General features: G+C 52.2%; 9 protein-coding genes across 9 annotated transcripts; 5 read left to right on the plus strand and 4 right to left on the minus strand.

Annotated features, from left to right (window-relative positions):
• Nucleotides 1-646: 646 nt before the first annotated feature.
• Nucleotides 647-1,797, plus strand: APUU_60770S (NAD(P)-dependent oxidoreductase; the record flags this gene model as incomplete). The annotated part of the gene is made up of 3 exons (XM_041694047.1): nucleotides 647-680; nucleotides 736-911; nucleotides 1,021-1,797. 3 exons carry the CDS (start codon nucleotides 647-649, stop codon nucleotides 1,795-1,797), a joined length of 987 nt encoding a protein of 328 aa, XP_041559916.1.
• A 72-nt stretch (nucleotides 1,798-1,869) lies between these two features.
• On the minus strand, nucleotides 1,870-4,066 carry APUU_60771A (uncharacterized protein; the record flags this gene model as incomplete). Its single annotated transcript, XM_041694048.1, has 2 exons — nucleotides 1,870-4,002; nucleotides 4,052-4,066. 2 exons carry the CDS (start codon nucleotides 4,064-4,066, stop codon nucleotides 1,870-1,872), a joined length of 2,148 nt encoding a protein of 715 aa, XP_041559917.1.
• Nucleotides 4,067-4,656: 590 nt separating this feature from the next.
• Nucleotides 4,657-6,448, plus strand: APUU_60772S (cytochrome P450; the record flags this gene model as incomplete). The annotated part of the gene is made up of 6 exons (XM_041694049.1): nucleotides 4,657-4,888; nucleotides 4,944-4,951; nucleotides 5,106-5,762; nucleotides 5,816-6,013; nucleotides 6,071-6,205; nucleotides 6,260-6,448. The coding sequence occupies 6 exons, from the start codon at nucleotides 4,657-4,659 to the stop codon at nucleotides 6,446-6,448; spliced, it is 1,419 nt and encodes a 472-aa protein (XP_041559918.1).
• Nucleotides 6,449-7,460: 1,012 nt separating this feature from the next.
• APUU_60774S (uncharacterized protein) lies at nucleotides 7,461-9,047 on the plus strand (the record flags this gene model as incomplete). Its single annotated transcript, XM_041694050.1, has 3 exons — nucleotides 7,461-7,572; nucleotides 7,645-7,699; nucleotides 7,787-9,047. The coding sequence occupies 3 exons, from the start codon at nucleotides 7,461-7,463 to the stop codon at nucleotides 9,045-9,047; spliced, it is 1,428 nt and encodes a 475-aa protein (XP_041559919.1).
• Nucleotides 9,048-9,234: 187 nt separating this feature from the next.
• APUU_60773A (FTFMHR domain-containing protein) lies at nucleotides 9,235-11,908 on the minus strand (the record flags this gene model as incomplete). Its single annotated transcript, XM_041694051.1, has 7 exons — nucleotides 9,235-10,243; nucleotides 10,305-10,420; nucleotides 10,500-10,550; nucleotides 10,613-10,735; nucleotides 10,803-11,655; nucleotides 11,713-11,767; nucleotides 11,818-11,908. 7 exons carry the CDS (start codon nucleotides 11,906-11,908, stop codon nucleotides 9,235-9,237), a joined length of 2,298 nt encoding a protein of 765 aa, XP_041559920.1.
• A 500-nt stretch (nucleotides 11,909-12,408) lies between these two features.
• Nucleotides 12,409-14,031, minus strand: APUU_60775A (uncharacterized protein; the record flags this gene model as incomplete). Its single annotated transcript, XM_041694052.1, has 1 exon — nucleotides 12,409-14,031. The coding sequence occupies one exon, from the start codon at nucleotides 14,029-14,031 to the stop codon at nucleotides 12,409-12,411; it is 1,623 nt and encodes a 540-aa protein (XP_041559921.1).
• A 550-nt stretch (nucleotides 14,032-14,581) lies between these two features.
• Nucleotides 14,582-16,440, plus strand: APUU_60776S (uncharacterized protein; the record flags this gene model as incomplete). Its single annotated transcript, XM_041694053.1, has 5 exons — nucleotides 14,582-14,754; nucleotides 14,824-15,102; nucleotides 15,155-15,330; nucleotides 15,452-15,756; nucleotides 15,820-16,440. 5 exons carry the CDS (start codon nucleotides 14,582-14,584, stop codon nucleotides 16,438-16,440), a joined length of 1,554 nt encoding a protein of 517 aa, XP_041559922.1.
• Nucleotides 16,441-17,846: 1,406 nt separating this feature from the next.
• APUU_60777A (FAD-dependent oxidoreductase) lies at nucleotides 17,847-19,214 on the minus strand (the record flags this gene model as incomplete). Its single annotated transcript, XM_041694054.1, has 3 exons — nucleotides 17,847-18,208; nucleotides 18,261-18,567; nucleotides 18,642-19,214. The coding sequence occupies 3 exons, from the start codon at nucleotides 19,212-19,214 to the stop codon at nucleotides 17,847-17,849; spliced, it is 1,242 nt and encodes a 413-aa protein (XP_041559923.1).
• A 514-nt stretch (nucleotides 19,215-19,728) lies between these two features.
• APUU_60778S (cytochrome P450) lies at nucleotides 19,729-21,596 on the plus strand (the record flags this gene model as incomplete). Its single annotated transcript, XM_041694055.1, has 3 exons — nucleotides 19,729-20,855; nucleotides 20,913-21,372; nucleotides 21,441-21,596. 3 exons carry the CDS (start codon nucleotides 19,729-19,731, stop codon nucleotides 21,594-21,596), a joined length of 1,743 nt encoding a protein of 580 aa, XP_041559924.1.
• Nucleotides 21,597-22,192: the final 596 nt, after the last annotated feature.

Raw genomic sequence — 22,192 nt, forward strand, 5'->3', positions numbered from 1 at the left:
GCTGCAGCCCGGAAGGACCCAACTTTGTCCACCTTTCCTGCGATTTGAGGGTATAAAAAGAGAATTTGGGTTTTTGGGTGGTTAAGAATAATAGCAGGCGGAGCTTTATGGAAATAATAACTACACTTTGCCCGGCAAGAACGAACAAATACTCGGGGAGCGTCAAATGGCCCCCTTGCAAGGCCGAGATAGTCACATAGACCTGGTCTGGTCGTGGGGGAGGCAACAACCCCTCAGGGAATTGTGACTTGGCCGCCATATTAGAATCGAACCAGTTTGATGTCTCCAAATGAGGTACTGGAAGAATGGGTAGTACACCGTATCTCCCTACAGTGATCACGCGGGGCTTTTGAAGCGGAAGTCACTGGGAGAAGATTGGAAGGGGGGGATCAGGAGTGGCGAGCAGTGTTGGGGGAAGCGTTGGGGGAAGAGTTGGGGAAATGGATCCCCGCGTGTTTCTGGGCATATTCATATACATATTAGATATAAAGCGCCTTGGTATTTACCACTCACGGCAGAAAGAGCCTCGGAGTAGCCTTGCCAAGTAGGTTTATATCTCCTGTAGTGCTCTATCGTTTACAGTAAAGAAAGTTCTCATTTGCGCTGTTGTACCAACTACCAAGAAATTACAAAGATCGGTTTCGAAATGGCCAAAGAGCGCTCTGCCATTGCCTTCATAGGTCTGCTCACCTCTCACCTCCGTCTTCGAAGCTAAACGGCTAACACATGGTCCAGGGCTGGGGGTCATGGGCTATCCCATGGCCATCAATCTGCGTCGCAAGCTGGACCCCAACGTCACACTACTTATCAGCGACATTTCTCCCGCAGCTGTCACACGTTTCCAGGATGAAGCCTCGGAGTATGGCCCCGTTGAGGTCGTGCAGAATGGGTTTGAGGCTGCCCAAGACGCGGTGAGTTTGCCTTGTACATTTCTAGAACCAAAAAACCCTCTTGTTCGCATTCTGGAATCGGCAGCACTCTAACACTGGCGACAATGATGCTGATCGGCTGGACATGAAGGATATGATCATTACAATGCTTCCCAACGCCTCCGCCGTAGAAGGGGTATACCTTGACCCCAAGACGGGTATACTCGCGGGCATGGAATCCCGAGATACAAAAGCCGGAACAGCGAGCGTGGTGCTGATGGAATGCGGAACGATTGAATCGGCTACTATTCAGAAAGTTGCCCACGTGACGGAGCAACTACAAAAGCAGCTGGGCCAGCTGTCGCTTGACTTTGTTGACGCCCCTGTCTCTGGGGGCCCGATGGGTGCGCGGGCAGCCTCCCTTACGTTCATGGTGGGCGCAACAGCTGCCGGGTTTGAGACGGTGGCGCCGGTCCTGGCTCACATGGGAGACCGCGCGGGCATTTTCCATTGCGGCCAGGTTACGGCGGGCACGGCGTTCAAAGTGATCAATAACTACCTCTCAGCCATCACCAGTCTCGCCGCGAGCGAAGCACTCAACATTGGTGCCAAAATGGGACTGGACCTCAAGATGCTGACGGATGTAATCAACGTGAGTGGGGGGCAGTGCTGGGTTACGTCGAAAAGCAATCCAGTCCCTGGCATCCATCCGAGCGCCCCTGCCAGCCGTGGATACGAGGACGGGTTTCGCATTGAGCTGTGTCGAAAGGTATTGGCGATGGGCACCGGATTGGCACAGGCCGTTGGGGCCCGCACTATTCTGGATAAGCCCACGTTGGCTGCATTTGACGAGGCGGCAAGCGATCCTCGATACAAGGGGAAGGATGCCCGCGTCGTGTATAAATGGTTGAATGAGAGCCCTCAATAGCCGTGGGTTTAAATCGAATGTAAACAGATATATCATATCACGTACACGAAATCCAGCCAGCCGTCTGTGGTGCTACATCTCATACCGTAACGCACAGAGCTCGAACGATTCTCGGATAATATCAACTATATGCCAAACCTGTACTGGGCCATGGAATGCTTGCGCCCAGACACGAAAGACGTTCGCGCAAAGGTGCCGCATATCCCGCGGGGACTCGACATTAAAGGGATGGGGCGACGCGTAATCAGTCTCGTCTAGCACTGCTTTTACTAGCAGTACCATTCTGTGCTCCGCGGCTGTTAAACTAGAAAGAGTGTCCTGCTGGGACAATCCCTCCAGCCATTTGCACAGGAGAAACGCGCACTCGAGTGCGGCCAACGAATGCTGTACGGACCACCGAAATGTCTGCGTCTGCGCTACCCGATGGATGCCCAGCTGAATGGGAATACTCAACGCGTGTGCGGCATGTAGCACAGCGCGCAGCAGCCTCGGGCTCCCCTTGATAGTCTGTGCATGCAGAAAGGCGTTGGCGATATTCTGAGGATCCCACGTGTGGGGTGTCCGGGATGGGCCAATAACCCATGACAGCCGTACATATGCTAACCGTAGCAATGCTGTGGAATTGAACGCCATGGGGCCGGCAGGGTTCGATGGGTCAATGCTGGACTCTGGCATGCGCTTCCAGAGCGACTTCCAGTTCTGAAGCGCTACCTCTACTGGTGCGTATGCATCGTGTCCCGGCAGTGCGGAGTCGTGGGTCGGTTGGTATTTGGAGACCTCGCCGACAAGGTATATTTGTTGGATCAAGGCATGCATGAGGGTATAACATGTGAGTGTTGAGACATGGATCAACGCGGAGCTAAACCTGACAGTGAACAGCTGGCCGAACACGTTGCCGAAATCAAGATGTTGTATATTGCTTTTCACCATCCGCCACTCGCTTTCTGTTTTGGCGCGGAAGACACTGTCATGGCACGGGAGCCGCAGCTCACTCAGCTCGGAGCAGTGGATGGGAGACGGTATGGAATAAATCAAGGTGTGTAGATTGAAGAAACAGAAGGTGATCCACTTGGTCCTTTGGAGCGTCTCGTACGCCGCCCATTCTCCCCAAGATGCATCGTCGTCTGGTTGAATTGATTGAAACCCGTCTTCTCGGACGAGACCCGCCAGCACATACTGGATGCTGAGGTCGCTGAACTGCAGGTTCCGTGTTCCGGACCATGTTTCCTTGGCCAATAGAAGCAAAAGAGTCTGCATAATCTGCGTGGGCTCGTACGCTGCAGAGTCCCCGACAGCTGCGTTTGACGAAGCCATGCGTCGTCTGCTTAGCCGGTCTTCGGCGATTGCCCTGCTTACTCGAAACAATTGCAGTGCTCGATTACTCTCAAAGCAATATTGTGCCCCAATGGACGCTATTGCAAGGACGAGGTCGATGTGGCAGGAGTGTAAGAACACCGTGGGAATATGTAGAAACGGCATATGTTCGTGGAAATTCTCCAGATAGGCCGTGAGGTACCGAGATAGGGCCAGCCGTGACGGCAGAACGAAGCCGTCTGGAACTACCGGGAGGACCTCGTGTAGCTTGGCCACTAGCACGTCCCAGGTGGACACGGTGATACGCTCGAAAACTCCCACCGGACGCTCACTCTCCGACTGCTGGGCTGTAGCATCCGGCGGCTGAAGCGACGGCAAACGGGATCCCATCCGTGAGAACAACATACCGGGGGGCATCTCGCCCCTTAGCCGGGATGCTGGCTGGCTTGTGGCATCGGGCTCTAGGATCTGGTCCAGAATACCAGCCCGTTCCACTGCTTCAAACTGGGCACGGTCATCAGCCGACAGATATGGTGCAACGTCATCAGTGAACTCCGCACAGTCGTCCAGGAGAAAGGCCAGCTCTTGGAAAGTATCCTGGGTGCCGTTCGGCCATTGATCGGATCTGGGTTGCTCAAGCCCGGTGTTCAACGAGCCGTTCGAGCCCAGGGGCGGAGGAGTGCCTGTGCTAATGGGCGGGCCATTGACCGTGCTGGAGCTTCGCATCTCGGAGGCCTTCAACAGTTGGCTCAGTTCGGACGCCTGACTATCATTCTGAGGGCCTGGGAAAGATTCACGTAGCCACTGGGGATCATCCGCCTGGGTACCATTGGGAAGCGCAGTCGCGTGGCTGAGCCGGATGTGCCGCACTAAAAGGTCTCTACAAGTAGTCTTGATTAACATTAATCCATGGAACAAAAGACTTGGAGACGATGCCTACCTTCGAGAAAAACATCGCGGACACTGGGAGCAGCCGAAGGGCTTCTCCTGTGTATCTTTCTATCCATCAGCAAGATCGCACCCTCCGACAGGGCAATATGTAAAGGCACCTACGCGTTCTCTCATGGCGCCGCAGATGCTCCAGGCGAGAAAACCGCCGATCGCACCGCTCGCACCGGAATCTCTTTGTGTTTGCCGCGGGTTGCTGGGGTGTCCCAGGCTGAGCAGCAACGGCCTGGTGAGGAGCCATTGCCCAGCAGCGAGGGGATGGGATGTAGGACGTGGGGTTATTTGGAGTCCCGGACGCGTTCCCTTAGTCGGGGGAATTGGGAGGAGGAGATTGTCCTCGGGGTAGTGCGGATTAGCTTGACAGTAACAGGTCTCTATCCCCTGTGGGGTATGCTCTGGGATGGCCTCGCCACACGCTTGCGACCTCAATTGTGGTAACACAGATCCCAAGGCACGAGGTGTCAGCGTGTCCTTGTTTCGTGAAATGTGGGGGAAATAAGCCTACCCCGTATCGGGGAGGGAGAATATAGTGCAAGAGAAATGGCCTGATAACCATCAGCCCAAGCCAAATACAGACTTTTGAGGAGCGAAACAATAATGGCCATGCTACAACTGCTACAAGCACTTCGCCCTGCAGCGAGCATTACGTGGCTGGGACCTATTGCCATACTGTCCTATCTCATCGCCCGAAGTATCTTGAGGATCCTGTTCCTCTCTCCTCGTAATATCCCTGGACCCTTTTTGGCCCGGTTCTCGAGGCTGTGGTATCTCCGGCAAATCCTCAAGGGGGATTTCGAAAAGACCAATATCGCATTACATCGTCGCCATGGTAAGTGAAGACTTGGGGTTGGGAACCGTACTTACTAGCCGGGGATTCTAAATAGGCTCGATTGTACGCATCAGCCCCTATGAATATTCCATTGACGACCCTGAGGCGCTGCGAATTATATACGGACATGGCACACAATTTACGAAGGCATGTCTCCCTAGTCCCAACCTGTCGGATATGCAATCGCCTCCCGCTAACGTCTTTTGAATTGTGACAGAGCCCGTGGTACTTCGCCTCTGGGAGCCCAGATGGGAAAACGTTTGATCTCTTCACCGATCCCTCACCTGCGCGGCACGCTGCAAATCGGCGCAAAGTGGCAGCACTCTACTCCAATACCAGCTTGCTCAAGATGGAGCCGGCCGTCCACGAATGTACCAAGATTCTGGTGGAAAATTTCAAAAGAATTGCGGAAAGTGGCGAGAGCGTCAATGTTCAGTTCTGGATGCAGTGCTACGCGTTTGACTTGATCGGGCTCATCACTGTTTCGCGACGTTTCGGTCTACTCGACAACGGTGAAGATAATACCGGGATGCTCAAGTCTCTCCACACCTATCTGCGGTACTGCGCCAGTGTTGGTGTTTATTCCGAGTTCCATCCTTGGCTATTCAGGGCTCTGCTCGTGTTCGGGACGAGCGGATTCTCTCATATGATCAGCTTTACCGCGCAGCAAATTTCCCACCGGAAGAGTTTATCCGGGGAAGACGACTTCCTGGGAAAAGTGCTGGCCATGAATAAAGAGAGCCCGGGGAAGTTTACCGATACCGATGTTTTCCTGACATGCATCACGAACATCGGCGCGGGAAGCGATACCACGAGCATTAGCTTGACTTCCATCCTATATCACCTTGTGACAGAGCGCAGGTGTTTAGATAAGGTATATCCTACGGCTGGTGTAATGGTTGGAAGGCAACTAACAGGCGAATATAGTTGCGAGCTGAGATCCATGAGCATGAATCAGCTGGAAATCTTTCGCATCCGATCACGGTGAAGGAAGCGCAGAATCTGCCCTACCTCCAGGCCATCATCAAGGAAGCCCTTCGGCTGCATCCAGCGACGGGGCTACCCCTAGGGCGTGTGGTGCCAGAGGGAGGAGCCACTATTGCGGGACAGCGTTTCCCAAAAGGCGTAAGTCGATTCTTTAACCTCATCGGGAGCCGGTTGATTGACCTGTTTAAACGTTAGTCCGTCGTTGGTATCAATACATGGGTGGCACATCGGAACAAGGATGTTTTTGGGGAAGATGCCGAGGTCTTCCGCCCTGAACGCTGGCTAGAAGGCCCAGAAAGGGCCCGCAAGATGAATGAATACTTTATTCCCGTGGGTACCTCAATTTTGTATATTTTCGTGCTGCTGACTCTGTGTGCAACGTAGTTTGGGCATGGATCTCGTACCTGCATTGGGAAAAACATCAGCTTGATGGAGATCTCCAAGCTGATTCCAGAACTGGTAACCCAGTTCGAGTTTACGCCGGCTCACCCAACTCGCCGGCTGACTACTGAGAATGTGTGGTTTGTGAAACAACTGGACATTGAGGTCAAAGTGCATTTACGGGCGACATAGGGTGCCAGCGCCATCCTGTCTATAATCTTGTTGTTTTGGCACGAATAGCAATCATGTGCATCCCAAGCATCATGTTGTAGTGCAAGCTTGGCCCTCTATCTATTTTACCTGCGTTTATTCCGTCCCCCGAGCTCTCTTATATGGCTTTAGAGCAGTCTAAAAATGCACGAATATCATTCGATCAGTTTATTAATTACGCCTCTTGCAGGAAAGCTGACGGCCGCTATGAACCGGCATAGCTGATTATATATTCAAGTAGATCCACTGGTCTTACGAGGGTCTCCATGTATTGTCCTGTATATATTACAGTTATATGGCACGATAACGAAAGTAGGGTGATTCGGCTGTAAGTTTGAATAATGTTTCTTAAAGAGATATGAAGGATCGAGATGTCGATTCCATGATGGTGATTGGTGGGCTTGTTTGATGTTGTCGGGAAAGATCGACGGTGGTTGGTCGAGGTCACATGTGGCGGCCTTGGCGGTCGTGTCGCAACCGAGCCCTAACTATATACTCTGTATTATTACGTATCTAGACTTCTCGAGGTGGAAATGTGCCGGGCCACAAAATTCCTGATGAGGTCAGTCTGTTGGTAAATGATGTCTGCTTTACCCCCCTGTCTGCTATTTCGGCAAACGTGATTGGGCCCAGCTAGGTCAGGCCACATTGGGGGATGTGGCGGGTTATGGTCCCTCACCCCACATCACGCACCCTGGAGTGGAACCTGTGGATGTCTGCCAAAGAGCCAGGCTTATCGGGGTACCGGCCGACAGTTGTGGATGGGCTCACCGGCTTTCGAGCCAGCCTCATGGTACAAGTGCAGCAGAGTAGAACGAATGCATTCGCTTCTAATGAGCTCGAATATAATGAATTATTTACCTGTCTTGCGGAATATATTGACCGGTCAGTTGACACAGGACGGGCTTCTCTGCTGCCCTGTCTCCCTAAGTGTGCATTCCGCTTATTCTATATTCCAAACAGCCACAAAGATATCTAGAGCCTGCCCGTGATTATGTGCCTCAACGATTCGTCACCTGCATTGACAAAGCGAAAGCACGTCTGCCCCCATTGCAAGAAAGCATTCAAGCGCAGTGAACATTGTTCTCGGCATCAGCGTAGTAGCCGTCAGTTTCCTCGGAAGCACCCCCATCATAGACTCTGATTTGAAATCTGAGCTTTCCATTTTTCCGAAACAGATACGAGTGAAAGACCGTTTAAATGCCGATTCTGTACCAAAAGCTATGGAAGAAGGTCAGGGGCAGCCAAGATACCCTATCCTCGCATTCCGCATGTCCGAGATCTAGTGCGTAGTCTAATCCGTTATGACTTGCAATCTAGGGATCTCACCTCACGACACGAAAGAATTAACCACGAAGCACAATATATCCAGAGCAAGCAGGAAGGGCTTGCTCAGCCCCGCCAGGATCACCCATCCTCCATCACACCTACAGCGGTTCTACCCAAAGACTCTACCCTCCCCCGCTCAAGCTCGCCGCAAGCCTCCCCAGCTTCATCCCCCACGACCACAACTACGTCCTCGATCCCCGATCCAATAGAGCAACCAACCCCCGAGCGCCACCGCCCTTTGCCTGAACGACACCAAAAGCACAGCGAGACTGGGCTTGCCTCTGTGACAGAACGGGGTGTCGCGCATAGCGTTGGAGATGCCCTAGATATGAGGGACTATACATACCTACACGCCGGGGCGCTATCTTTTGAAGGGACAGGCTACGTACCGGAAGGAGAGCTGCTCCGCTTGCCAACGCCTATTCACTCAGCGACTGTCGAATCGGCTCTGAGCCCTTTACCACCGAGACCATATTCACCTGGTCCACAACTACCGGATTTCTCAGCGCCCAAGTCTACAATTCAGGGTGGCTACAGCCCGATATCGTTGGAGACTGATGGGGGCCTCGCTGCATTTGGCGCAATGTTCGATCCGATCTGGGATCCAAATCGAACCAAGTACGACGCGGTACGTGGATACGCCGCTGATGCACACATTCGACGCCAGGGTGAAGGGTTCAGAGCTCCAGTGGCCTCAACATACGTCGACGAGAGCCCCTCAGCAAGACCACAATCTCGCCAACCCGACACACCACCCAGACATTTCGGGTTCAGCGAATGCACCCGATGTAGCCTCATCTCAAGCATCCTAAGCTGGGCACCCGACTGCCCTGTGGACTTTGTTCTTCCATCGACGATGAAGCTTAGGGCCTATTTGGATTCGTACCTGCGAAACTTCCACAGCCTATTCTACGGCTCCGCTTCCATGGCGGAAGCAACTCCAGGGCTTGTCCCGGATCATGCTATCCTGGCAATGTGTGCAATGGGAGCATTGTTCTGTAACGAACGACTAACGGCTTCATCCATTCATGATATTGCAGAAGGCATGTTAAATGCTCTCAAACAACGCATGGCCTGGGATGGTCTGGCGCCTACGCATAGAGGTGACCTCAACGAACACTCATCGGTGACCGAGAATGATGGCAGGTCACATTGGCTCAAGAGAGCCAATACATTACTCCTCTTCTACCGGGCATTCAGCAGTGACAGTTCAATCCAGGCCCCTCGCGTCACCGGTAGCAGTCAGAGTTAGAATTCCACAAATAGGTCGGGACACATGGCGCAGGCCATGCTTTAATAATTTCCAATGTCATCCAGAAGGTCCTTGGTTTAAATTTGGTGGGTATGGGAGTGCGTCAGTGCACAGTAGCGTGCACTAAAAGCCGAGGGCTCGCCGTATCCTACGAGCAGGTGAACAACAACAAGAAGGGAAACGCTGCTCAAACCTCCAACATCGTATCAGCGAGAACTTGCAGTACTTTACAGTACTCCTTAGCCTTCCAGCCGCCCAGTTCCTTCAATCTGGCCGAGAAGTTCAGAAAAATCCGCCGCGCCATCCCACTTGAACTCCGAAACCGAGTCCCTAGAAAGGAGACGGGGCCGCCATTCCGAATAAATTCACAGGGGGCATAGTCAGACAATGCCTGCGGTGATGTGCAGAGTCCTTCCGTGCCAATTTTACTCCAATCAATTTCCTTCAGCAGATCGTACGCTCGACTGCCTCTACTGACGATCCCGGCGATGGGCTCCGGCGCCAAGGCAAGATAAATCCCCAAGACCAACGCGGCTGTAAAGAGCGCCATCTCGGTGTGTAGTGGGGTGCCGTCGGAACGGCTTTGATGGGTGGCTGCCACGAATACCTGGGCCGCGTGGAGGCAGGCCCGCCGTGCGATGGGACTTGTCGCCCACGCTGCGAGATAGCCAGCTGCTTCCCTCGCTGCAGCAGCACCGTCACGTCCGGCCGCCGATTCAATGACCGATAGGTTCGAGGTCAAATGCAGACCCAAAAAGTTCCATAGGATAACGGGATTTGCGTTTCCCGACATAAATTCGGACCGTTGATGCGTGTAAAGATCAACCAAGTTGCTTGCGATGGACGTGGCCTGCTCATGGGCTGAGAACAGTTCATTGCCCGAGACCGGTTGCCTCAAAGGATTGTCTGAGATCCCCAAGGCCTGTATTAAACGGTGCCTTTCACTTAATATCTGGACCCAGATTCTCGCCAGTACAGCCTGCAGTCCAAATGCAGATGGTCTGCGATTCTGGTTCACCAGCGGTAGAGAATAAGCAGGTCTCTCGGGAGAAATGCTCCATTCCTCGGAGCCAGACATATTGAATGCCTCGTCGTCACAGATTATAGGAATCCGTGATGCAAAGGGCAGTGACTGCGGTAATGACTGCAGGCTTTGTGCAGACTGGGCATCGATTACAACCAATACTGCGATGACTCTAAGAAAGACAAGCAAGACTTAGCAGGTGCATTCCCTCCTCCTGATACAGTGTCACCTACCGCATTCCTGAGTTGATCCGCGCCCATGCCTTCCATGTCAAATCATCAGTTGTCAGGCTTCGAGACCAGTCTGGGCTATAAGTTATTTCTTCAAATAAACCTCTCCGTGAAGCAACCTATACACGGGAGAACAGAAAACGTTGGTTAATATCAGCCATAAAAGTACACCAAGGTAGAGGAAAGGGATTTACTGACAGATATCATCTCCCTCTGCAGTCTTGACCTCTGTGCGTCAGGCACGATGTCCTAGTCGTTCTTCGGTGAGTATGTAGGGCGGCGCCAAGATAATAACCAGAAAGTGAACGTACAGCTACAATGAACGCGACGATGGAAAGTAGGCACGCTTCCGCCAGAATGGCCATTAGTTCGGGCGCCGGGCAGTGGTCAAGGACATCCGATGAAAGAACGATACAGCAATTTTCAAGTGCCGCCTACCCCGTAGAAGCTTAGCAAACATCAGCAAGACAAGGGGTTTGTCCTCATTAGAAATATAATTACCAAGAGGTATTTGTCGGCCCATGCAATGCCTGTCTTGCGATTCATGATGAGCAAGCCAATTAAACACATCGGAAACAGAAGAGAGCTCGGGGTCTGAGAGGCGTTGAAGGTCGGTGGGTGAACAACGGGGTACGTGTGGTGGAAATGATAAAAATATAGATCCAGGCATAGATCGAGTATGTCAGCAGAGGGGATCTGGTCGGGATCCGACAGCCCAGTGCTGAGTCCCTGTGTGTCGGACGTTGATCCTCTTGCGACAGATGAATCGCGCACATTGCACTCCTTGATGCAACGCTGACAGTGCTGTGCTAGTCGGCTTCGGCATCCATGTGTAAAATGCCACGCTGAATCAAGTTCCTCTGATAGCGACCCATCTGTTCCGACATTTTCAGTCGGGTTGGTCGAGAAGAGATTGTCAGCTGGATGCAGTACAACTTCATCCCAACAAACTAAAGATGGTGACCTCGCCCTGGTCTTTCTACTAGTTGGCCACAGTTTCTCGATACGTTCGAATTGCTTGTCCGAAATACCGCCCGTGCTCTGCCCACTGGGTGTCTGGTGGAAGATAGGGTCGTGTGAGAAGATTGACTCTTCTAGCATGTCAAGGTCCAAGCTCGTCACCTGGGCTAGCAGATCGAGGGAGTCCGATAGTAGTGGAAGATCGGGCAACGTGGATGTGTTGATGCCGTCCAGCTCCTGCAAGCCCTTGCGGCTGAACGAGGAAGGACTGTTTGGCTCCCCCGCTGCGTCTTCTGTTGCTGCATACGAGCTGATGTAGCGAGGGTCGGTATTGGCTACGCCTTTTTCCAGTTCATCCCGCTGATGCCCTCGGATGTGGCGACTCAAAACATCTCTGCCATCGGGAGGGTTAGTTCACCGCGTATGACTGCGTGGGGTTCTCACGACACACCGTCTCGCATATTTTCTGCCGCATATGAGGCAGTGAAAAGGGCGCTCGCCGGTGTCTGCGGAACATTCAGCATGGGAGCAGAGGTGAGGATAATGAAAAGCTTACGAGATCTCGCGTGGCGACGCAGATGCTCAGGTTTCGAGAAAGTTCGATTACACGAGTTGCAGGTCCGAGATGATGCCTGGCGATCACCCATGCTGGGGAGTAGGGGTGAACTGTTGGGCGAGCAAGGGGGTGCGTGCAAGCCCAGAAGTCGATGAATCCCGGGGAAGCCAGGAAGTGACCAGGGAGGAGAGAGTGGGGGGGGAAGAGGACTGAGGAACTGACCATCTCGAACAGGAATAGCGGGGATGACAAACGGGGATCCCTCTCTTACTCAGAGCCTACAGTAACACCCATCAGCTGCAATGCCCCCTACCTAGTTCAAATATACTCTTATATCTATCATCCCTTCTTCTATCGGTTCCCCTCCCGAAAACCACTCACATATCCTTACCAGTTCTGGTGGTGGTATACTACAATACCTCTCGCAGCTGGCAGCCTTGTCTAATATTTATAGAATTGGAAGTGCTCCTCTACCGTACGCCAATTCAACCCGGACGGATAAGCTATGACTCGAACTCATATAGTAGAGTAATACTCGGTACACAATGCCAAGGCTTGAAGAATTGAGAAATTGGCGACAGCAATCAAAGATCAGGAGACAGGCTGAACAAACTGCTCTCGGAGCTTGCTGCTGGCCCAGCAAGCACGATATCTCTTCCCGAGGACAAACGCAACTGGAAAAGTGAGTAACAATGCCGCTGCAACTGAATTAAGAACCCACATGACCTTGAAGGGTCCGTCGCGAACCGCCCAATCGTTAACAAAGTAGGAATAGCCATAAATAATCAGGTTCTTCGCAGCCATTGAACACAGAAAGGTCTCGGTGCTCATCTCCGCGAAGGCGTCGAGGGCGTAGTTGGCTGTGGAGATAAGCTGAAACATGATTCCAAACAGTCCCAATCCGTGTAAGAATGCGACGAGGTAGCAAGACTGGGCGGTTTCGGCAGCGTACCCAAGCCCAACGAATCCCGGGATTGTCAGAACCGCCAAGGCACTGGTGAGGAGTCTGTATTCTGGCTCGAAGTAGCCATTGTTCTGCCGCGAGCATCGTCGGATGACGGGATCGTTGAGGGAGCCCGCCAGGAGTGTCCCGAGAAGGCCACCGATGAAGGGGCCAAGGGACATATAGCCGATGCCACTGGATGTGAAGAAATACGGGGGAGCTGAAAATATGTCGGCAAGGAGATACGCCGTCGCCACGTAGATGCTGAGGAAGTAGCCGGAGAGGAGGATAACCCAAAGGACAGCAAGGTTCGCACAGGCCACGAATGGAGTGAGAACAAGCGAAAAGAAATTCGCATCCGAGTATGATCCAGTGAAGATTCGCAACGAGCTGGCGAAAGATTGCTTGACGAGATCGGGCGGCTGACTGGGACTGACGTTCTCAACTGTGGTGGCGCTGGGTGATTGCGAAGATTTATCGTAGAGAGCGTCGGTTCGGATATGCGGGTTTCCCAAGGGGCCCTGGTATTGTGTTTCGGGGACGAAGAGAAATTGCAGGATGAGCTGCAGGCCCCCGAAGACGACCAGCAGGTGAAACAGATACTTCCAACCCAGGTTGGCTGTTATCGGCCCACAAATGACAGAGCTGAAATTGGACACTCCTCCCAGGAGAAAGCTCATCAATGCCGTGTATACCCCGCGCTCATGGACGAAGAATAGATCGCTGACCATGGAGAGGCCAAGCGACTCATACGCGCTTGCTGATAGCCCCTGGATGATCCGGGCGGCCAGGAGTGTGTTATAATCCCGGGCTGTTGACCCGATGATACTCCCGACAACCCCAATCAACGACGAGAGAAGGAATACGTGGCGTTTGCCCCATTTCCTTGAGCACGCGTTGACAGGGAAGACCATGATGGCGACGACTAAAAGCTGATAGCCACTGGCTTGAACTACCTTTGCAACCATTGTATCAAGGTCCGTTGCAATATCCAATAGCCCGGCGTTGAGAAGAGGGCTGATGGTGGCACCAAAAATGCACACACCAAGAGAGGTGATGGCCACCATGACATTCTTCCTTGCCTGGCTGAAGTTCAAGGGGTTATTCGGGTCATCGTTCGGCTGTGGGCTCAGAACGATGCGGCCGTTTCTTCCCTTGACGTGTTTGAGAGATTGCGCCGCCTGAAGGGATGGGACATCGGTATCCCCAAGTAGTACCGTGCCCGGGACATGAAGCGCATCCTTGGGCTCAAGGACAGATAAGTAACCCATGCTTCAAGGCTGAAAGAACGTTTTCCTTGCGATATTTCAAAGTTGGAAGAAAGACACCCCGCTTGCCCGTACTTGTATAAATGAGAGAATGCCCTCTCTATTCCTTTCATGGGTGCGCAGTGGAGACCTCGATCCCCGGATCTCATCTCCCACTAATGGAATGCGGGGTGAGCTGGGCTGACATGGGCAAGGGCAGATCTCGAAATCTTTGCCATTCCAGGAATATTCTGTGTGGCCAGCCAGGCTGTCTTTGCACCCCAACAATCGGGGAAACGCAGCAAGGACGCAATTGTATGATTGGTGGGTGTGGCCCCCAAGCAGAATAGAGTGCGGAGAAAAGCCGGGTCGAAAGATGTCTCCAAACAGGACCTCATGCGTATATGCCAGGGCCCACTCAATGTGGCAGGGGGCAGTGGCCCCAAGTGGCCCAGCAGGTGGTATTTTAAGGAACTGAAAGCTCGGACATGGCTATGGCAGAGTACTGCACACAGTGTCTGTAGGCAGCCAGCAATAGGCAAACGTCCTGGTTACCCACAATCATTTGTCCACTATGGAGGGCTCGTACATTTTCTCCCACGCTCAGCTTGGCAAGATCCATGGACTCGAGCAAGGCTCAACTGTGCAGTTTCTGGGGCTACAGTACGGGGATTTGGCCGATTCGTTCTCTCCTCCCTCCGTACACGATGGAAAGGAAACGGATATTCTGGATGCTAGACACTATGGGTAATCTCTATAACATGGATGATCAGTAATTTGGTGAATGCGCTGACGATTACTCCTGCCATTCTTCAGGCCTTCCGCACCGTCCGCCCCCAACGCAATAGAGACGGAGTTTGGGCATCTCCAACATGCCCTGCCCTATACTGCAACCCTACAATCGGCGACAGAATGCTTGAATTTGAATATAACAATGCCAAACAAGTTTTCAGCGTCAAACCAGCTGCCCGTTGTTGCTTTCCTTCATGGCGGCGGCTTTGCCATTGGCTCCAATAGCTGGCCACAATACGACTTCCGGCGTCTTGTTGAGTTGTCCATCAGCGGCTCGACTCCTATTATTGGTGTCAACATTAAGTACGTTTCCTAGTATATGCTCTACTTCCATGGCCTGGGTTGATTTTTCTAGCTATCGGCTTGGTCCGTTCGGATTTCTTCACTCGAAGGAAATGGCCGCCAACGGATACTGTCGGAACAACGCTCTCCAGGACCAAAAGACCGCCCTACTATGGATCAAGAAATATATCCGGGGCTTTGGAGGAGATCCGCTGAATGTTACGCTTGTTGGGGAGAGCGCCGGTGGAGGTGAGTGTGAAGCAAATGTATTTTCCCGTTGCGGTCGTACAACTAACCATCCTAATTGTCTCTGGTACGATGCATTTACATTCGAGTGTGCCGTTATTCAAACGTCTGGTAAGCATGGGAGGAACGAATCTGCTTCTCAAGCCAGCAGACCCATCCGTCAACGAATTCACGTACACGCGTGTTGTGGAAGCATTAGGGCTAGGAAACCTCTCTCCTGCAAACCGTGTTGATGCTCTCAGGACAACACCAGCTGAGAAGTTGATGGCCGCTTTGCCTCCGGGATTACCCTTTCTACCTAGTACGGGTGGGGACCTCAATCTACCTGTTGACAACTATGAATCAATATACGCAGGACAGACGGGAAACAAAGCACATCTCGGCAAAGCTTGGTGTGAGCAGATCATGGTTGGAGATTGCCAGATGGATGTGAGTCGCTGTCAAAACTATCGGCGACAAAAGTCGATGCTAATCTTTCCGGCATATCATCAGGGGAGCATTCTAGCTTTGATGGTGGGTCCGCAAGATGGCGAGTTTGTCCCTCGCTTCAAAAGAGCCATTGAGAAAGCTTTGGGATCTGAGAGAGCCGCCTTGATCTTCAATGCGTACAACATTACTGAGTCTACTTCGGATAGTGATAACTACACGCGAATCCTGAACTTTGGCAACGATATCAAGTTCCTAGCGCCAGTGATTGTCTACGCCCACGGGTGGGATGCAAATACCTTTGTTTACTTTTTCAACGAGCCCAATACATGGGAAGGGCCATGGAAAGGCCGCGCTCACCATATCCTTGACGTGGCATATCTGTTCCAGAACTACAATGACCACCTCACCCCAACACAGCAGGAGACAGCCATCACGTTTGGAGAAGATCTCATTCGCTTTGCCAACGGCCAAGCTCCGTGGCCAGTGTTCAATTTCACAGCCAAGCACACCAATGCAAAGGTTTATGGAGCGGCGGACCCAAGCTCAGTGAAGTCCAGAATTGAAGTTGCTTCTGGACCAGGTGTCAGGACAGAAAGGCGGCAAACCATTTTCAGCCTTTCCAGTACGATCCTACTGGGCGAGCTGTCTGACGCTTGGGATGCGTTCATGGCTGACCGGTCCTGATAATTGAGCTTGAGATATCTTAAAACCTAGAATTCCGAGCGACAGTTTAATTTAAGAAAAGCGATCAAGCCCTATTCATCAGCTCTGCTGAACACCGCCACATACCCGCGAGTAACCACTGTAGATGTACGAGTCTGTCCTTATAGAATAGCAATGGCATTTGGCGGGGACGCAACGCCGCCCTTTACATTCAAAGGGGCGCTGGTCAAGAAGAAGCTCCACGTTTTGTGTGTAGCACAGACACTGCTAAGCTCTTCGAGGACCCAAAGCTCGCCAATAGGTGTCCCCCATTGGCACAGAAGCCATTCATGAAGGCAGCAGTCTTTGTATGGTCACGCTTCAAAGCTCATCGTGTCACTCGCCACAGCGGAAAAATGCTTGTCATAAAACCACCGTACAGACTCCATAGAATTCTCCACCCCAATCCAATGGTTTCCATGAACACCTTTATGACGCTGGGTGGGACTGGCGTGACTAGTAATAAGCGATGCAAGATTTAATATCCACCTAGAAGAAGAGACGGGGATAACTGACTTGTACCATCTCACGTATCCTGTGCGTATGATGAAAACATCGCCTGTCCTGCATTTTGCTCCCTGCCATTCCAAGGTCCTGTCAATATCGGCAAGCGGTATAGTATAATTGGTGATGGCACAAGGGACTTCCTGCCCGGGGTTATGGACCTCCCACCACCTCAACTGCGGACTCGTGTCGGCACATATTTTTGTGAGGGATCAATATGCAGCAATACCCAATCGACGAGAACTCCTCGACCAACAATACCTCCTCTACTACAAATGTCTATTTCACTGTCAGCAATCGGCGCAGGGCGGCTTTATCAAGAATGGGCATTTACTGTGAATCCCGTTTCTGTAGTTAGTCAAGGCCTCCTCGATTCTCAGACCATTGTAGAACACTCTCTGATTCTGGATGCGCCACTGGGAGATCCTCCAAGGAGGGAAATATATATTCGCCACTTGTAGCCTTTTCCATGGTTGGTTATGAACAGAGATCGGATTGGGCTTGGATGCGGGAGGTAAGAGGGAAAATAATCCATTGCGGGCTTGTTAAAAGTCTAGGAGATGGGCTGAACTCAGCACCCCCTTTGCTTCGTCCCCGATTTTAGGCCAGGCTTACCCCACAGATCATACCACTCTACCCCATGCTGTTTGCATGTCCTCGCCTTCTCCAAATATCTGAAAATCGACTCTTGAATTCATCCTTTTCGTACGTTGAATTGTGCCTTTCTAATGCTGCTACGATGGACTGTATACAGTAAACCAGAATACAACATGGACCAGGCCTGTTGCTAAAAACCATGCCCTTAGCTCATTCAAAGTAGAGAGTACTTCGTGCGGGTAGGGTCTATTTAAGCCTGCTTCATGAAGCTCCGACTGATACCACTGTCACTGTCCTAGTATTGTCCCCTGTGGCTGGGTGTGATAATGCTTTCTGAAATCGTACTGAATCGCCATGGCTTCTGTGTTGAGACTCTGCAAGACGCTTGGATCCGTCTCCGCCCTCTTCACGAGGTTCAGAAACTCATCAAGGTCCCCCGCAAGCTCAGGATCCTGGTTGAACAGTCGTCGGATGTTTTCACTGGAGACTGTGTTGATAATATTGGTGTATTTTTCTCGGCGCACTTGATCATAGAGAGAGAGTATGCCGTCATCAGCATACCCTTTGTAGATGCCGTAGAGGCAATCATAGAGGCCACCCACATCCACAATACCACCCGTAAGACCTAGCCCGCCGAATGGATTGCACACTTTATCTACATGTCAGCAATGCGAGGTATAGCCGGAAGGGAGATCGCATACAGTGTGCAGCGTCCGCCGCAAGCAGCACGCGTCCGACTCTCATCGCCTCAGCTAGCCTCTGATGCACCTTGTACGGGCTGAAGCCCACCAACCGATAGTGTTCGGGATCGGGAGAACCTGGAAGCATAGCTTTGAATTTCTTGGGCTGGCGCTCTTTGAGCTCCTCAAACGTGAGCCCGGGAATCTCCCCGTAGGTAACCCGCCACATCCCGTCGGTGGTGATGCGGGCTGCCATGTACCAGTGTTCTGGATGGACGATGAAGCTCGAGTCGATATTGAATCCGTGTTTTTCGAACGGATAGTAAATCTATTGGGACGTGATCAGCCTACGGTATGTTCCAATGCCAAGAGGCCTTTGGCTCCTCATGCAGGGAGTCTCACGTTTGTGGCCACAATCTGCTCTTCCCAGGTAAAGCCTGGAAAATTAAAATCGCCAAACAAGCTGCGACGAACGATGCTGTTTGCTCCATCGCAGCCAATAACGTAGTTTGCCTCGAGGGTCTTCTTCCCTTCCGGTGTTTCGACATCCACCCAGGAAGCGTTATCGCTTTGTCCTAGGTCAACCACTTTGTGATTGAATAGTACCTCGACATTTGCTAACCGGCGGATATGGTCCTTAAAAACTTCATTCAACTGGTTTAATGGTAGGCAGATGATCGGGTGTTCCTCGTCGCCCTTCGGACCAGGAATAGTCGCGATGATGTCCCCATGGAGCTTACGCCAGCAAACTCCAGTTGGCAAAAAGCCCCCTTTCGCTTTCATGTCTTTGAACACGCCGGCTCGCTGTAGCTCCCGCACTGCTGCTGGGCCGTAGTGGGTGGCCCGTGGTCGGTCGTCCAGCGTTTCAGCCGATTCGAGTAGCTGGACAGGGATTCCTTCTTTCCCGAGTAGAAGGGCGAGCAGCAGACCACTTGGGCCTCCGCCGACAATAATCACGAATGGTTTACCCATCATTGAAGTGGGGGGGTTCAAATAGAAAGGAAGGGTATTGTCTACCGCGTCGTTCTTCAATACCGCAGTAGGAATTGAGCCATGCGCAGTATTTATGACATTGGAAAAACAACTCTGGATTAGGTCGTTAAACGAAGCTACACTGACAAGATCTGATACTCATATCTCCTCACCCGATTGCCCCTCAGGAAGTGCCGAGTGCCACAGTGTGGAGAACCCTGTCTCATACCCCAGGAACCCCTCCGCTGATATGGGGTACCGCCACATGAGAGAGCAGGTGGACAAGAGCAGGTAGTATCGTCTACTGGATCCAATGTGCGGTCTATGTTTTATCGAACTTGAACTGCGGTAAGAAGGGCCATGGCCACTAGGTCACGCCGAATAGTTGAAGCCGAGAATGTGTACTGTGAAGTCCGTCCAGCATACTCTGAAAATACCCATGTAACAAATCCCAATTGCCGTGCTGCATACGGTTCCGCACTAGACATTCGGAGAAAATGTGGCATCAAATTGTCTCATGGTTCAATGTGGGGTGACGATCCTCACTGCCGAGAAGGCCGGGGGTCCCGTCCCTGCGAAAACATCATCACTGTTGATTCAGGACTCCACGTACACACAGTATCCGGCATTCGCATCCAGCAGATCTGCTTTACCGGACCTTTATACACACCGCAACGACTCGATGTCTCACGCAATCGTAGCTGACGCAGTCAACTGGGCAGCAAGCCTTTCGGATACCGCTCAAGCCCTTCTTGATGACCACAATGTGCCATGGCGAGCTCTCATCACCTCTATAATGGTGGCATCTCTGCCAGCGCTTCTTCTCTACCGACAATATATCCACCCACTCGCGGGAATTCCCGGCCCCGTCCTTGCGCGGTTCACAGGGCAATGGCGAAATTGGTATTACATCAACGGCCAGTGGCACGATGTGATCTTGGATCTCCATACTACGTATGGTCGAGTGGTCCGTATTGCCCCCAACGAGCTCTCTATTGTCGACGAGAAGACTGCCCGCCTTCTGTATGGGCATGGCACGAGTTCGGAGAAGACCGACTGGTATGCTACCTGGGATATCCCGAATGCCGCGCCAGGACTGTTTGCTACACGAGATCGAAAGGAGCATGCATTTTTGCGTCGACGGGTATCTGCGGCTTTTTCGATGACCTCTATCCTCAAATTCGAGACCTATATCCAGGGCAGCTTCGACCTTCTTTTTGACAAAATGAGGAAATACTCCGGCCAGATGATTGACATGTCCGAGTGGACGAATGCGGTTGCGTACGATATTGTGGGCGAGCTGGCATACGGCGAGCAACTTGGCCATCTGCAGAGCGAAACGGACGTGATGGGGGTCCGACAAGCCGTCCTAGACGGCTTTTACTTGATGGCAAACCTCGGGCACTACTGGGGCCAAGGGAGATTGCTAAACACCAAAGTGATGGCGAAACTGACCTCCGCTCTGGGAGTTCGCAACCCGTTTCTCGAATTCCGGCAATGGAGTGTTGACAAGGTTCGTGCTCGAAGGGACAACCCTTCCCAGGCCGAACGCCATGACATGTTGCACCATTTCCTTCAGATGAAGGACATCAACGGAAACCCGGCATCCGATGGCGAGGTTCTCATTGAGGCGATGAATATCATGTAAGCATTGTATGTCCTCAACACGGGTTCAAGTTCACGGCTTACTAGATAGAACAGTGGCGCTGGGGCGGACACTACAGCAATTGGAATGCGAGCATGTCTCTACTATGTCTGTACCCATCCCCAGGTCTACCGCCAACTTCAGAAGGAGCTGGATGACTACTTCCAAAGCCGGCCCGACCAGAGGAGCATTTCGTACAATGAGGCTCGCGGCTTGACCTATTTGAATGCCGTCATTTCGGAGGCTACCCGCTTGCATCCTAGCATCATCTACCAGCTGCTTCGAGCGGCACCAGAAGACATCACTGTCGACGGGCACAGAATCCTCCGTGGCACCCCCGTCGGCATAAGCCCCAGGGCGCAAAACCGTGATCGCGCCATTTGGGGGGAGGATGCCAATGAATTTCGCCCAGAACGATGGCTTGAGAATGAAGAAAGGGCCAGATATTTTGAAAGCGTGAACATGACCTTTGGTGGAAATGGGCCCAGGATGTGTATCGGGCGTAACATTGCTCTGGTAAGTTTGCAGCGATGCACCCTCTCTCCAGAGTCTTGCACTGATCAGCATCGACTCTCTTCGCACAGGTTGAGCTGTTCAAGTATATCGCCCAGCTACTGTACAACTTCGATGTTGAGCTCGAGGATCCTGCACGGCCCTGGAACGTCCAGACTGTGTGGTTTGCCTATCAGCACGACATGTATGTGCGCGTCACAGAGCGGAACAGGGGCCTGTCGACTTGACTGTGTGGCCAGAGGTATAGGCAGAAACCATGCTCTCAACATTTCGTAGCTCGGCATTAGCGCTAAGAAGGAGGATTGTGGAATGCGCCTACACTTGATATCAATAGCTATCCTTTACGCATTAATAAGTCTTTTGGCGGACTACGCTCTAAACTGTAATACCTAGCCGAATTAGAGTGGTTGGCTTTACCCGCTTGACTGCAGAACTTGACCAGACATTGGCTATGCAGGCCATCGGTAGAGGCCTGTATGATAGGAGGCAGGGAGCAGTAAGCATAGTAGAATCTAGCTAACAGAGGCTGTATCCCTCTGCTTATCCCACGCTCTCTTACCTTGTTATAGGCAGCGGACTTGGCGTCTCCACCGTCCTCCAATATTCAGAACAACATCGAGGCCCCATTACTAGGAGCAGGTCGCGGATAACCTGTTCGTGGCAGTTTAGACTTAGGTCACTCGAGATAGCATCACTGTGTCCGCCCCCGGCAAGGAAAGCGTTACATGATGGTGCCATTCATACCTTCTGCAGTGCAGTATCAATGAGCACACCCTCTGTCGTATGCGGCTGGCATCAGACAATCAGGCGGAGTTTGCCTGCA

This window comes from Aspergillus puulaauensis, chromosome 6 (genome assembly GCF_016861865.1).
Source record: "Aspergillus puulaauensis MK2 DNA, chromosome 6, nearly complete sequence".
Classification (NCBI taxonomy): domain Eukaryota; kingdom Fungi; phylum Ascomycota; class Eurotiomycetes; order Eurotiales; family Aspergillaceae; genus Aspergillus; species Aspergillus puulaauensis.